This window comes from Euleptes europaea, chromosome 8, assembly GCF_029931775.1.
Source record: "Euleptes europaea isolate rEulEur1 chromosome 8, rEulEur1.hap1, whole genome shotgun sequence".
NCBI lineage: Eukaryota > Metazoa > Chordata > Lepidosauria > Squamata > Sphaerodactylidae > Euleptes > Euleptes europaea.
In genome coordinates, this window is record NC_079319.1 from 6,456,478 (window position 1) to 6,472,915 (window position 16,438).

Genomic DNA, 16,438 nt, shown 5'->3' on the forward strand with positions numbered 1-16,438 from the left:
CTAAATGTTTGTGTCTGGAATAATGCTTCTTTGTTTGGTGCCCTGTTCCCCCCCCCTTCAGCCTCTGACAGTGACAGCGCCATCCTTAACCATTGCAGAGAACATGGCTGATTTGATAGATGGCTACTGCAGACTGGTCAACGGTGCTACACAGTCCTTTATCATCAGGCCTCAGAAAGGTAAGGGACAATTTTGTTTTGTAGAAAATCCATTATGGTTTCTGGTCAGGTGTGTGTTTGAGCAAAAATAAAATCCCCAGAATTCTCCATTTATCATCTAGTTTCTGCTTGCGGGGGGCATCTCTCGGTCTCTAAAAAAACAAATGAGCGATTGAGATGGGGATTCCAGTAATTACTGTCATGCAGCTAATTCAATAATGGTAGAACTGCGAGTTAATCATAATCTAAAACTGTTTGCCGAGTTGCTTCACTCCGTTTTATTTTCCTCCTCCAAAAATACCTCCCGACACCATCCATTAAGGATGGATTTTCCGTAACGACAGGAAAGTCAGTCATCCTTTTAGGCACTCTATTCTGTATAATTATACTTCATTACATTTTTATTCCATCATTCTTCCCCCTTATCATAGCTGCAGCAAAACTACACTTAATATCTTGAGCCACATATTGATGAAATCCTCTTATTGGATTCAGTGGGGCCTCATCAAACTAGAGAGTAACAGCTTGTTGAGTGAACTCTCAGGGAATGCAAAGATACAGATGCGTTTCCCTTTTTTGCTTCTTTCCTGACGATGTGCACAGAATGTCTTGGATCCTCCAGCACCCACAGTGGAAATCAAACAGGTCTGACTCCTTGTGTTATACATATGGAGATTTGTGTTTATTTCACAATGAAGACTTACACGAGTACCCTCCAGTCTCATAGTTTGGTGAAACTTTTAAATACTAATAAACAGGGAGAAATACCTTGCTCTGACTGAAATCATCCTTTCCTGGTCAGTTTTGTGTTCAGTTTTGTTCACCGCAATTTTAAGAAAGATGTAGACAAGCTGGAACGTGTCCAGAGGAGGGGAACAAAGATGGTGAGGGGTCTGGAGACCAAGTCCTATGAGGAAAGGTTGAAGGAGCTGTGTATGTTTAGCCTGAAAAGGAGAAGGCTGAGAGGGGATATGATAACCACCTTCAAGTACTTGAAGGGCTGTCACATAGAGGATGGTGCCCCATAAGGTCGGACCAGAACCAATGGGTTGAAATAAAAACAAAAGAGTTTCCATCTAGACATTAGGGAAAATGTTCTAACAGTTAGAGCGGTTCCTCAGTGGAACAGGCTTCCTTGGGAGGTGGTGGGCTCTCCTTCCATGGAGGTTTTTAAGCAAAGGCTAGATGGCCATCTGTCAGCAATGCTGAGTCTATGACCTTAGGCGGATGATGAGAGGGAGGGTATCTTGGCCATCTTCTGGGCATGGAGTAGGGGTCACTGGGGGTGTGTGGGGAGGTAGTTGTGAATTTCCTGCATTGTGCAGGGATTTGGACTAGATGACCTGGGTGGTCCCTTCCAACTCTATGATTTTATGATTCATGATGCTTGTACATGATCCATTCTATTTCTTACCTTTCACTGTCGGATGTGTTGGACTTAGATGGGTGTCTTGGAAATTGTATGGGGAAAACTGAAGGAAAACGCTTTCAGAGTTAACCCCTGGGGAGGGATATCATATTTCATAGAAAGCTCTGAGAGAACTTGCTGCAGTTTTAAGGCTGGTATACAGAATAGCTGTGTTTCAGATAAAGTTTTTTTTTTAAGGTGGGGATTTTTGTCTTCCATACAGGAGTCACTTTATCATTATAGGAACCTGATTTCTTAGAAATGAGCGGCAGATCTTGAAGCTTTGTCTCAGGCTACTGGGGGGAAATTATAGCATAACGTATATAACAGGAAAGTACAATTAGCTGCTTTTATATAAAGTGCCTTTTCCATAACTCTGCAATGTATTCTTCATTTGCATTATAATGACATGCCTGTAATATTGATTGTGTATTTCCCTCTTCATGCAGAAGGTGAAAGAGCTTTACCATCCATACCAAAGTAAGTCCTAATCATTTGTCTTCAGATGTTAAAAAATCCTTTAAAGCAGTGGTTCTCAACCTTTTTTGCTCCATTCCCCCCTTTCACCATTGCAGATTGTACATCATCTACAGGACATCACACTTTGCTGAATAGTGGTCCCAATTCCCCCCCCCGAACCCTAAAATCTCCCCCCGGGGGGGATTCTCCCCTTGTTGAGAACCCATGCTTTAAAGCATGCAAATAAAATTTTGCAATACACATTCTGAGATTCTAAATAAAATTTACAAGATATATATATATGTACTTTTTTTAAATATGCCATTAAATTTAAATGTGTGTTAAATGTTGTGAACAGACTGCTGGACTTGATGGGCCTTAGTCTGATTCAGCAGGGCTTTTCTTGTGTTTTCTTATGTTCTTATGACTGTCATGGATGAGAGTCTGCGGCAGAGATGGAAAAGTGGGACCCTTGTACTATTTGCCCCAAACGTTACTAACTTTGGGGGGAGGAGACTTTGAACCGGCTTGACTGCCTTCCATTTTTACTTATTTATTTAAAACACCTTAATGCATCTTTTCCACCAGACCAGGGTCCCCAAGACGGTAAACATAAAAAACATCAAAGCGATTGAACAATTAAAAATACATTTAAAATTATAAAATAATTCAGTGAAAACACATACGCCAGAACCAGGAGGGATGGCCAGTAACCGTTATTGGAGGTATGCCAAACAAAACAAAACAGTCTTCACTCGCTGGTGGAAGACACCAGTAGACAAAGACAGACACACCTTCTTAGGGAGGGACTTCCAAAGTTTTGATGCCCTGACTGAGAAGGCCCTGTCTTGGGTTGCCACCCACTGAGCCTCAGATGGCGGGCCCCCCCGAAGGGGGGGCCTCCAAAGATGACCAGAGTGAACAGGTAGGTTCATATGGGAGAAGGTGGTCCTTAAGGCCCTTTTTGACATCCCATTTAAACATCCTGTGTGAAGGGAAAACTCAAATAGAAGCCAATGTTTGAATTTAGCAAAAGAGTCATCTCATTTTTTTTGTTTTTAAAATGCAGCATTCTGTCTTCTTCTGTGGATTATGACTTGCAAGGACTCAGGGCCATCCACATACTGTGACAAGGGATATGCTGTGACCCAGGCGCGAGTACAGTTGACTATTTTTTTAAAAATAGATCCCATCTATTTCAAAATATAGTTAGGTAGCTTTAAACTTGCTTAAATTAACACAAAGTTAGAGCGGTTCCTCAGTGGAACAGGCTTCCTCAGGAGGTAGTAAGTTCTCCTTCCCTGGAGGTTTTTAAGCAGAGGCTAGATGGCCATCTGTCATTAGTGCTGATTCTATGACCTTAGCCAGATCATGAGAGGGAGGACATCTTGGACATCTTCTGGGCATGGAGTAGGGGTCACTGGGGGTGTGGGAGTGGGGAGGTAGTTGTGAATTTCCTGTCTTGTGCAGGGGGTTGAACTAGATGACCCTGGTGGTCCCTTCCAACTCTATGATACTGTGATTCTGTACTCCCCGGGTGCGCTTAAAATGGTAGAGTCACCTTTTCTCATCCTCAGAATTTGGTTTCATGGAAAATGGATTGACCCTACTAATTGCTGTAGGGTGCCTTATTAGAATGAATATTTAGTCCCTTGCAGTGTGCCCAATTTACATATTTGAACTTCTGTGTTACAGGCTGGCCAACAATGAGAAGCAAGGAATTCGATCGCATGCAGTCTCTGTATCAGGTAGGATTCACAGGAAGTATGCTTTTAGGAAGTCAGTTTTATTTGGGTAGTCTTAGGCACATATTCCTAATAGGCTTTCTTAGGCACGTATTCCTAATAGGCTTTCATAGGATTATTGCTTTCTGCCTCATAAAATTTCCTGAAGACAAAACTTGCTGGACACTGAGATCATAAAGCATACTAAGAAATCTGTTTTTAAATTATTTAAATGACCTTTGCATTGATTTTAAAATATGCTGTACTGTAATCATGTTTATGTGCAGACTGCACTTCGCAATTCATGTGTGCAAGGGCTGTCATACAGGGAAAGTAGCTAATAAAAATCTAGTGTTACATTTTATGAAAGAAGCAATCATTGTTAGCATATTTTCTCAGTTTGTGCGTGCAGCAGGGGAGGGGACAGAAAGCAAGAATGAATGTTTGTGTACTGTCCATGCATGGATTTACCACAGCCACAAAATTTAATGTAATAGTTGTGAATTAATGATTTAATGGTAATTGCTGCATTTTAACATGTTGTAGTTTCCTTGTTTGGCTTCAGAAGTTCATACTGGGATTGCCTTGGGTCTTTTTCCAAATCAAGTCTTTCTGAAGGGGGTTGGGAGGAAACAGCCTAATTAAAAAGTTAGTGCTCTGTAGGAGGGCCTATATGGCTGTCGCTGGACAGATGCTCCAGTCCAGCATAATGTGTGTGAACATTATGCTTAAGAGGATGTAAAGCAGAATGATGGCGTGAGTTGCGCAAGGCCTCCATATGAATGGCAAAATTTTATGTACCTCCATTCCATGGTTGTCCAGAGGATGAAGATAACCAAGAAGTCTATAGGATTAGAATTGTAGAAGTCTGGAACCAACCACAAATCTAAAAGCAAAGCAGAAGTATTCACGTGAGACATTAAATAAACAGCACACAAATTACATTGTATGATCCTTCTTACAGTACCCTGTACACCAGGGGTCCGCAAACTACGGCCCGAGGGCCGGATCCGGCCCCCGGAGGGCTTTTGTCCGGCCCGGGGACCGAGAAAGCCAGTCCCCCCTTGCCCCCCTCCCCAGAGCTTTTCTGGGCTTCCTGGCCGCATGCGCCCAGCTGGAAGCCTCCCTCCCGCCCCAGTCGCCCCCTTCCCTGCTCCCTCTCCAGCCCAAAACCCCCTTTCCTGGTGGGAGGAAAAGGGCGAAGGGGGCGACTGGGTGGCGCGAGGCGGCAAGACGCCTTGTGCGCCGCCCAGTCGCCCCCTTTGCCCTCTTCCTCCCACCCTCCCCGGCCCAAAACCCCCTTTCCTGGGCGCAGGAGGCATCTTGCTGCCTCGCGTGCCGCCCAGTCGCCCCCTTCCCCCTCTCCCTCCCAGCCTCCCCAACCCAAAACCCCCTTTCCTGGGCGCACGAGGCATCTTGCTGCCTCGCCTGCCGCCGGGTCACCCCCTTCCCCCTCTCATCCTCCCCGGCCCAAAACCCCGTTTCCTGGGCACATGAGGCATCTTGCTGCCTCGCGCGCCGCCCAGTCGCCCCCTTTATTGATATTTATTGATATTTATTGATCCATTATGCCTAGTAGCAATATTTTAATAGAATGATTTTTGACATAGGAATGGAACTGATGAAGAATGAAACGATCGTCTTCCTTTCATAATAGTCTTTTACACATCTGCTGAGGTCTTGTGACCAACTATTGGAATCTTCTTGGATCTATGTACCCTTATGGACTATTGAAAAAAACACATTTATACATACCTTTGTGGATTATTGAAATACCATTGTATATAGTTGTATGTTTGTCCCTTTCCACTATTGTATGCATTGATTACACTTTGATGTCTCACTCATTTGTGTTGTAGTAACTATAGCCTAAGATTCCTGCACTACTTTCCTTATCCTTGATATTAGTGCAGAGGTGTTGATTTTGGTTTGCTCAACCTCCAGGTAGTAGCTGGAGATCTGCTATTACAACTGATCTCCAGTCGATAGAGATCAGTTCACCTGGAGAAAATGGCCACTTTGGCAATTGGACTCTATGGCATTGAAGTCCCTCCCCTCCCCAAACCCTGCCCTCCTCAGGCTCAGCCCCAAAAAGTTCCCGCTGGTGTTGAAGAGAAACCTGGCAACCCTAGTGCCCGAGGACCCCATAATCCCCAACACAGCCTTTTTCACAAGCAGAAAAGCTGGTTGGATCCACCAGTTTAGCGGGTTTAAAGAGAACATTCCCTTATTGGGTGCGCCTTTAACTGGGCCTCATCAGTTCAATGCCTTTTCATCTCTGTATTAAAATCAAATTCTTTCAGTGCATTTGGACACTGTCATATATTGCCATGTTAAATATTATGTTTTTGTGATCCCAAGAAAGAAATAAACCATGCTAATAATGACTGTGAATCATTCACTTTTGAATAGTTTGCGGAAAGCCAGGAGAGTGGGAGCTGCCCTGAGTTCCTTGGGCAGTCAATTCCATAAGGTGGGGGCCACAATGCAGAAAGCACGTGCACGGGCAGTGGTTGATTTCCCCCATTTGCAGGTTAGAAGAGCCCCGTGGCGCTAAGAGCCCCGTGGCGCAGAGTGGTAAGCTGCAGTACTGCAGTCAAAAGCTTCTCACGACCTGAGTTCTTCCGAGGTAGGTCAAATGAGTACCCAGCTTGCTGGGGGTAAAGGGAATATGACTGGGGAAGGCACTGGCAAACCACCCCGTAAACTAAGTCTGCCTAGTAAATGCCAGGATGTGACGTCACCCCATGGGTCAGGGAGGACCCGGTGCTTGCACTGGGGACGACCTTTACCGCTTTTAATAATGATTTGATCAAAAAATGTTAAGATATCCCCAATAAGATGCATTCTTTCCTTATTCCAGATGTGTTATTGCATGGACTTGTATTGCCTGGTATGGTATTTGGTATCAAGGATAGTCCTAGGCATTGGCATATTAATCTAGCTTTTGATTGAAACAGATATTTCCAAGCAACTGTGATACATGCAGACATCACTGTGCTACCTGGCTTGTGCTAATTCCACAATGTTGTTGTTGGTATGCACATGCATCCCTTAAGTTCACCGTTGTTTTTTTAATGAATGTCTACCTTAACCAGATAGATCACGATCGGTAGCTGTGTTAGTCTGCCTGTAGCAGTAGAAAAGAGCAAGAGCCCAGTAGCACCTTAAAGACTAACAAAATTTCTTGCAGGGATACCTGAGGAATACTTCTTCAGATACCTAAAGAAATGAGCTGAGACTCATGAAAGCTCATACCCTGCCAGAAATTTTGTTAGTCTTTAAGGTGCGACTGGACTCTTGCTCTTTTCTACTACTTTTACCTGAGTCAGGAGGGGCCGTGGCTCAGTGGTAGAGCATCTGCTTGGCATGCAGAAGGTCCCAGGTTCAGTTAAAAAGAACCAGGCAGAAGATGATGTGAAAGACCTCTGCCTGAGAGCTGCTGCCAGTCTGAGTAGACAGTACTGACCTTGATGGACCAATGGTCTGATTCGTCACAAGGCAGACCTCTGTTTGAGACCCTGGAGAACCGCTGCCAGTCTGAGTAGACAGTACTGACCTTGATGGACCGATGGTCTGATTCAGTATAAGGCAGGTTCATGTGTTCATGTGTATGTTTCAGGGAATCATCGCAGCCAGTGTGAAGCTTTGCTGTGCAAAAGCCCCACACGGCTCCACCCACTTTCTGAAAACCCTCAGTGGGCACCAGGAAAGGTGCCAGTGGGCGTCATGGTGCCCACGGTCACCATGTTGTGGACCCTGGTAGTAGAGAATGGCTATCGCCAATACAATGTATGTACACAAGATGATACGTAGTCTGTTCTTTCGCAGTCTGTCTTTCACATCAACCTTTTTTTGGCTCGTGCAATTGGAGTACTTGATCTCACTTGATTTATGAAGAAACGAGGGCAATTTCTTGTTTAAACAGACAATTCAAATTATTACAGTGAAGACCCAACTGGGAAATCTATCACTGCCCTTCTCTGGAGTAACCAGGACTCATTCTTAAAAATAGCAAAGTCTGAGCAATGTAGGCCAAAAACCAAGAGGACTTCTGATTCTATAATTTTCAACCCTTTTCTTGAAGTAGGTTTAAATCCATGGCCTCGGGCACATTTCAAATCCCAATTTGTGCAGAAGCACTGGTACAATTCTTAAAATTACTCATACTGTCCAACTGGTTACTCATGTGGATTTGGTTACTACTGCACAGTTTTGAACACTTAACTTGCACAAAATAATTTCAGATCTTAGTAAGGTTCCTTCAGGCTTTGGCATAGTGTGCTGTCATTTTAAATTTGTGCCTCAGGCACAGATTGTTAGCGTGGCTTTTATATCGTGTTTTTGGGCATTTCACATTTGGTGGGAAATGCTCTCTTTGGATTTTCTTCAAAATGCAGTAACTTTCTTCAAAGGAAATGGCGATTCATGAAGTTGCCTAGAAGAGGCATACTTTGCCAATCAATTTGTCTGAATGGCACTGAACAATTAAAGCAACAGATGCGCATGATGTACAATTAATGTAGTCTTACAGCACAATGAAACAGCTAGTAGCACCTTAGAGACCAATGAGATTTTCGGGGTATAAGCTTTCAAGAGACAAAGCTCCCTTAGAAGAAGAAGAGTTGTTTTTTGTTGACTTTCTCTACCACTTAAGGAAAAATCAAATCGGCTTACAATCACCTTCCCTTCCCCTCCCTGCAACAGGCACCCTGTGAGGTAGGTGAGGCTGAGAGAGAGTGACTTGCCCAAGGTCACCCAGCTGGCTTCATGTGTAGGGGTGGGGAAACAAATCTGGTTCACCAGATTAGCCTCCGCCGCTCATGTGGAGGAGTGGGGAATCAAACCCGGTTCTCCATCTCAGACTCCACCGCTCCAAACTACTTCTCTTTACCACTACACCACGCTGGCTCTCCTTAGTCACATATCTGATATATGGTATTTGACAAAGGGAACTTTGACTCTTGAAAGCTTATATCCCTCAAAATCTTGTTGGTCTCTGAAGTGCTACTGGACTCGAATCTAGCTGTTCTGCTGCGGACCAACACGGATACCCCCTGAAACTTACAGCCCAGTGGAGCTTTGACAGCTCATAGTCTAATGTGCAAGACCAGGTATGGTGATGCCCTCCTGAACTGCAGAGTGAGAACACTCCTGTGATTATATTTAAAGCGTCTTACAGCCCAAGGGCTTGAAATAATGCAGCGCTTTATAGATAGCCAGCAGATCCAGTTCTCTCTTCACTCCTGGGAAGAAGACTTTCAGAATTCTGCTCCTGTGCCAGCATGGTGTAGTGGTTAAGAGCGGTGATTTGGAGCAGTGGAGTCTGATCTGGAGAACCGGGTTTGATTCCCCACTCCTCCACATGAGTGGCGGAGGCTAATCTGGTGAACTGGATTTGTTTTCCCACTCCTCCACACGAAGCCTGCTGGGTGCCCTTGGGCTAGTCACAGCTCTGATAGAGCTCTCTCAGCCCCACCTACCTCACAGGGTGTCTGTTGTGGGGAGGGGAAGGGGAGGTGATTGTAAGCCGGTTTGATTCTTCCTTAAGTGGTAGAGAAAGTCGGCATATAAAAACCAACCTCCTTCTCCTCCTTCTTCTTCGCCATTTTTTATTCTCTCCGTTATTGAGAGCTGCAACTTTCAAAACCAGCTTTTCTGCCTGATAAATCCTATTTCTAAAAGACCATTGAACGGTAGGCGGTGTGGTGGTTTCACTGGGAAATTGCACATACAGAATTGCTTTAGTTTGTATGTGATGTTTACCTTTTGGCCTTGAAACGCCTGGCACTTCCTGTGCGTGCTTTGGTCAGTGAAATCGAGAAGCCGCAGTTTTATAGGGCTTGGCGTTTTACACATAAAACTGCACAGAAGTTAAAGAAGAGAGCAAAATGTTCCCTCTTCATGTATTTTTTTTAAATGGCGGGTTAATCTAAAAATGAATTTGAGAAGCTAGATTAATCCCAGGCCCGTCACTGAAATTTATATGGGTCTACATAGTAAAGCTGTAAATTGAAAATGAAAGATCAAGAACTTTTCTGTGGCTCCTGCCATTTAATCACACGTCATCTTATCCTCTAGTGTCAGTCAGCTGATACAGTGTGGCTGCTACATGCATGCAAAGAGCTCTGGTTACTCCCTCCCAATCAACAGCCCTTTGGGAGTGTGTATGGTGTTTTGAAGGGTTTTAATTCAGCAGGGCACTTCTTTGGGTTGGCCCCTTTATTCTCCTTTCCCGTGTCCTTTAGCTGATTTTGATTGGGGGGCAGGGAATGACGGGGAAGATGGCCCATATAGTTTCACCTAGGGACAGTTTCAAAATCTATGATTACTAGACTTCAACATCAAATTTGGGGTTATGGAATCCTCCAGGTCAATTTCCTGGACTTAACAGAGTCTGCAAGGCTCCAAAATTGATACATGTGAGGGGTCAGGGCCTGTTCATGGATGTCTAGGTCCTGGCATGCACTGATGATGTCACTGGTGTGCACTAGGGTTCATAAATGACGCCATAGGAATGACATTTTCTGTGGGGTCAAGAGGCCTGGCTTAATTTGGGATTCAGTGGACTCTGGACTACCGGTAACATCACCAGTGGCCAGGAGCTGTTCATAATTCGCACAAGAGTCTGGAATGAATTGCAACTCAGAAAGGTGCCTTAAGTGAAAACCCAGAATATATTACAGAGCAGAATGAGCAGGCCCTGCATATCTTGATTTTTCACCCATGCACAGTAGGCTGTATCTCATTTATTCTTACATGTCTGAACAGGGATGGGTGTCCAAGAGATTTTAATACTCTACCCAGGAGCATTTTAGGAAGCCCCTGTGCTTGAATGCAAAATGACATCTCTATAGGGTGGATGCTAGTAAGGATCTTCCAGACCCAGGCAGATCTTCTACACTCTCTCTTATTATAATTCGCTAATGGCCACTAAGTACCCGGCTTGCTGGGGATAAAGTGTAGATGACTGGGGAAGGCACTGGCAAACCAGCCCGTAAACAAAGTCTGCCTAGTAAACGTCGGGATGTGACGTCACCCCATGGGTCAGGAATGACCTGGTGCTTGCACAGGGGACCTTTACCTTTTAATGGCCACTTAAAGAAATTATGACTTGGTTCTAAAGCACCACTAAGGCCACCCATTCTGCTCCTGGTGGTCAAGGGACCCACACAAACAGCATGGGGGGGTCAGAGTTGGGGGTCTGCAATGGGAAGGATGAATTGACAAAAAAAATCACACACTGCCATGCATCAGTACTGTACCATAAATGTCTTTAAGCTAAGTGGCATGGCTCCTTTGGATTGAAACCTGTTTTTTTTACTGCTTGCAAAGAGCCAGTGTGGTGTAGTGGTTAAGAACTGTGGTTTGGAGTGCTGGACTCTGATCTGGAGAACCGGGTTTGATTCCCCACTCCTCCACATGAGCAGCGGATGCTAATCTGGTGAACTGGATTTGTTTCCCCACTCCTACACACGAAGCCAGCTGGGTGACCTTGGGCTAGTCACAGCTCTCTCAGCCCCACCTACCTCACAGGGTGTCTGTTGTGAGGAGGGGAAGGGAAGGTGATTGTAAGCCGGTTTGATTCTTCCTTAAGTGGTAGAGAAAATTGGCATATAAAAACCAACTCTTCCTCTTCTTTTGAGAAAGTACCAAAACATTTTTAGTGTATGCATGAGGTACCCGTGTATGGAAACATATATGGGTACTTCCATCAAAGAGTTACAGTTGGCTGAATTTACCTGTCAGGTGTACTCTTGATGACAAATGCAGGCCTCTTGTGGGATGGTCATAAAGTCTAACTTCTAAGAGACCAATTGGTGCCACATTTCCAATTTGTTTTGACAGGGAAGTCAGACCTCTGTTATGGGACTATAAAAAGAATTCCATCATAGCCACAACTAGCGTTTGCAGTTTATGCCCAAAATTGATCTCCTTGCTCCTAATGCACCCAGCTAGATTTGTGTTTGATATTCCCCTTAGCCTGAAAGGCACCGATGTTCGCAGCTATTTTCTTTATGGCATTTTTGTGCATATGGCTGCAGTGTTGATTGTTCTCAGGATAAATGTGCTCAATTAAAGCGAGAAATGGGTAAAGCCTGTAGAAATCCACTGCCTGAATTACTGTTTTGCTTGGATCCTTTTGTAGCAAAATGGATGAAGCCTAACCGGGAGGAGTTTTGCTTGGCGGGTAATTAGGTTTAGAACAGCAAATACTAACTTTCAGAAAGCGAGCTTAAAAAGCGGCATGACTTCCAAAAATAATAATTTATCACACCCGTTTATATATGTTGTATATAAACCCCTTTCGTGCAGATGTTTTCCTTGTCACATATATTTATTTTGCAGATTAAAAACAATATTTATTTATAGTGCTTTACTTCAGCAGGTATAGGGGAAGGCTTCATATTGGAACCTGCGGGGCAGTGAATGCAGAAATATCCATAGGCATAGTATCCTGTAACGATTCTTTTCCCCCGTGAAGAGACTTGCAGCCCATTTTTGAGGTGGGGGGCTGAAAGTGATCTGGAGGTGGCATGACCCCACCACCAGTGGACTCTTATCATGGAATAAGAGGCACTTACGCTGGTGGCGGGGGCAGTTGCGTCGGTGCCTGGGCACTGCGGAGCAGCTCGCCGCTCCTCCGATGCTGCAGTCTCCGGGACCTAAATCCCAGAAGAGAAATGCGGCGCTGGCGTGGGGGGGGGGGGCGTTCCCATGGGCGGAACTGACGGTAGTCAGCATATCAAGCCCCTCCAGCCCGGCAATGCCCCCTTGAACAATGTTGCTGCGCCAGGTTTTTCCTGGTGCAGCCTCATTGTTTTCTATGGGGGGAAAACCGCATTTTCTTTTTAAAACTTTAAAAAGACTTTTAAAACTTTAAAAAGAGCTTTTTTAAGCCTTGCGGCAGCCGGGAACCCTCTTTGGAGGCGCCGCAGTGGCGCCTCGGCTATGTTGTCCCCGGCCGCTGCAAGGCTCAGGAATGAGTGGTATGTATCCTGGAACATCCTGTGGTTGATGTTAGGCTTGGCTTTTTCTTTGCCATCTGTCTTAAACAGCATGCTACATATCTGCCATGGCTAAAGTTCTATGGATGAGTAATCTGCTGCAATGGATGCAGGATATTTTTGGGAGGGCCATTAGTCTTGTCAGTCTGTCTTAACTGCGTCACTGGAGAGCCAGGGAAGGGGCCGTGGCTCAGTGGTAGAGCATCTGCTTGGCATGCAGAAGGTCCCAGGTTCAATACCTTGCATCTCCAGTTAAAGGGACTAGGCAAGTAGGTGGTGTGAAAGCCCCCTGCCCGAGACCCTGGAAAGCCGCCTCCGGTCTGAGTAGACAAGACTGACTTTAATGGACCTTGATGGTCTGATTCAGTATAAGGCAGCTTCATGTGTTCATTCGTACTGGTTGGAGTGCCGGACTAGGACCAGGGAGAACCAGGTTCAAATACCCACTCTGCCATAGAAGCTCGCTGGGCAACCTTGGGCCAGTCACACCCTCGCAGCCTCACTTACCTCACAGGGCTGTTGTTAGGATAAAGTGCAGGAGAAGAGGATTATGGAGAGGAAGGTGGGGTATAAATGAAGTGAATGAATAAATAAAATTGCATCAGCAAATATGCCATATGTTATTGACTACCATATGCCATATGTTATTGACTACCTCAGTAAGATGTTGGGTAAAAAGTACAGGTAGTCCCCTGTGCAAGCACAGGGTCATTCCTGACCCATGGGGTGATGTTTACTAGGCAGACTATGTTTACAGGGTGGTTTGCCATTGCCTTCCCCAGGTGTCCATACTTTACCCCCGGCAAGCTGGGTACTCATTGTACTGACCTCGGAAGGATGGAAGGCTGAGTCAACCTTGAGCCGGCTACCTGAAACCGACTTCCGTCGGTATTGAACTCAGGTCGTGAGCAGAGATTTTGATTGCAATACTGCAGCTTACCACTCTGCGCCACAGGGCTCATGATGGAGGTGGTAGCATATGACAGTGTTAATGGGGTTTACCTCTACTAACAATCTGCACCCCTGGCCAATGCTTTCAAAAATAAGTTAATACATTAAGCTTGCATTTAAATCATTTCACTCCAGAGTTTTTTACACTTCCTCTATTCACATAAAGCTTTCTGTATCAGCTGGCCTACCTTGGGAACCCTTAAGCATCTGCTTAATAACTACAGGAATAACTGCAGGAGAATTACACAGCCTTAAGGTTGACAATGAGGAAATTGAAATTGTTGAAGACTTTCTATTCCTTGGCTCCACCATCAACCAAAAGGGAGACTTCAGCCAAGACATCAGAAGGAGATTGAGATTGGGAAGGGCAGCCATGAAGGAGCTAGAAAAGATTCTGAAGTGTAAGGATGTGTCACTGGCCACCACAATTAAGTTAATTCATGCCATCGTATTCCCTGTGAAAGCTGAACTTTGAAGAAAGCTGATAGGAAGAAAGTAGATTCCTTTGAAATGTGGTGTTGGATGAGAGTGTTACGGATACCGTGGACTGCCAAAAAAACAAATCAGTGGGTTATAGATCAAATCAAGCCTGAACTGACCCGAAAAGCTAAAATGGCTAAACTGAGGCTGTCGTACTTTGGTCACATTATGAGAAGACAAGAGTCACTGAAAAAGGCAATCATGCTAGGAAAAGAGGAAGACAGCAGGAAAAGAGGAAGGCCCAACAAGAGATGGGCTGTTACCTCACTAGGTATTCCCAGCGATGTATCAAGAGTTTGGAAATGTTATAAAAAATACTGTTCACACTTTGTTTGGCCTCTTTAGCTGTGAAGACGTCTTCCAGCCATTTGTTAGCTGTGGCATCCAAAAACCCTTTTAAAGCGATGTTTTTTATAACATTTTCAAACTCTTAATACATTGCTGGGAATACATAATGCGGTAACCCCCATGGATTGACTATAAAGGAAGCCACGGCCCTCAGTTTGCAAGATCTGAGTAAGGCTGTTAAGGAGGACATTTTGGAGGACATTGATTCATAGGGTCACCATGAATCGGAAGCAGCTTGATGGCACTTAACACACGCACACACAAGCATCTGCGATGGAGCCCCTGACATTGCAGAGGTGCATTATGAAAGGCATGTACTTAGTCCATGCTGTGCACTGTTGGGGCTCACCCCCTTCTCTCCATAAACTGAGAGTGCATCCTGGGATACACCCAGTCCTCCTGTGCCAAGGGTGTTCTTCATTAGTAAGCTGCTTTGAATAATCCTTTAGAGCTGATCAGGGGTTCATCAACGAATAGATCAGTAACTATGAACAAGGATCTGTGAAAGATAGCTTGGCCATCAGCATCCATCGTCTTCTGAACCTAAGAAGAGCCTTGCTTGATCTAGTCCTCCATCCTGTCTCACACAGTGGCCTACCAGTTCCTCTGGAGGTCCAACAACGGCATAGAGGCCACGGCCTTCCCGTGATGTTGCCTTCTGGCACTGATATTCAGAAGTTTACTGCCTCTTAACATGGAGGTTCCCTTTGGTCACCATGCCTAGTTGTGACCAATTGACCTATCCTCCATGAATCTGTCTAATCCCCTTTTCATCCCTTTCTACAATGGGCACTGGGGTATACGCAAGCTATCTTTTGCTGGCAAAATTTAGTTCACGTTTACTTGTGTGATCTTGCACAATAGGTCTGTGGGGGCTCTGATGAAGTGATAGCATCTGACCTGTATTATTATTTTATTTATATATTTATACCCACTCTTCACACCAAGGAGACCCAAAGCAGCTTACAATGTTGTTCTTCTCCTCGTAATCCTCATAAAACTGCTACTTTTTGGTAGGTTAGGCTGGCTTCCGTGGCAGAGCAGGGATTCAGACCCGGTTGTCCAGGATCCTAGTCTGACACATTAATTACTCCTCATGCCTGGCTCTCATAGAAGTTTGCCTTTTCCTGGCAAAACATATCATACATTTGATTTTGCGATCCCTGTGGCCAAAATGAAATTCTTTCCAAGTGTAGAGTCTGGAAGTCTGTGTTCTCTGAACTTGCTCTTGAGTGAATGTGATATTTTTCTAAGACAGCTTTTAGTACAAAACAGGCTTCTATGAAGAGACATACCTTAGGCATGTCTAAAGTTTGCCATAATATTAATTTGAATAGTACTGAAGCAGTCTGAAGATTTTGTACTTGATATGTGGTGGTTAGAAGTTTGGCATTGGGTGGATGGAGTGCTTCCAGTTAGATGTTCCTAGAAATCGAAACTGTATATTTGTTGTGGTATTCCTGATGCTTTTTCCCCTATGGCCTCTACCATTCCATTCCTACTAATTAAGGAACTTAAAGTAAACATGTTCTTAAATTTACCATTCAGAGGCATGGATACAAATATTTCAGTGCTTGAGTGGAAAGTTGCCTCCAGTGGCACATGGGCTTGCTGATTTTCCCTTCCCTTCTGCAATTTTCCTTCCCTTCCACCATTCTCCCTCTCAATACTGCCTTTGGCTGGTTGGGGGAAAATCCTGAGAAGCTGTTCTTGATGGTCCCCTAGTAAACTGTCTTCCACTTTATACTGCACATTCTTTGCTTCTGACCTACCAGCTTTCCATTCATTCATTCACTACCCCAGCATGGTGTAGTGGTTAAGAGTGGTGGTTTGGAGCGGTGGACTCTGATCTGGAGAACCGGGTTTGATTCCCCACTCCTCCACATGAGCAGCGGATGCTAA

At 44.8% G+C, this 16,438-nt stretch overlaps 1 protein-coding gene across 8 annotated transcripts in view; it reads left to right on the plus strand.

Moving 5' to 3' along the window:
* The window catches only part of PTK2 (protein tyrosine kinase 2), a 317,569-nt gene that overhangs the window by 206,580 nt on the left and 94,551 nt on the right, over window positions 1-16,438 (plus strand). For all 8 annotated transcript variants that reach the window (XM_056854175.1, XM_056854178.1, XM_056854176.1 and 5 more), the window contains 3 exons: window positions 62-179; window positions 2,016-2,046; window positions 3,721-3,773. In XM_056854175.1, the coding sequence (XP_056710153.1) occupies window positions 62-179; window positions 2,016-2,046; window positions 3,721-3,773 (202 nt within the window). The remainder of the gene's footprint in view (window positions 1-61; window positions 180-2,015; window positions 2,047-3,720; window positions 3,774-16,438) is intronic.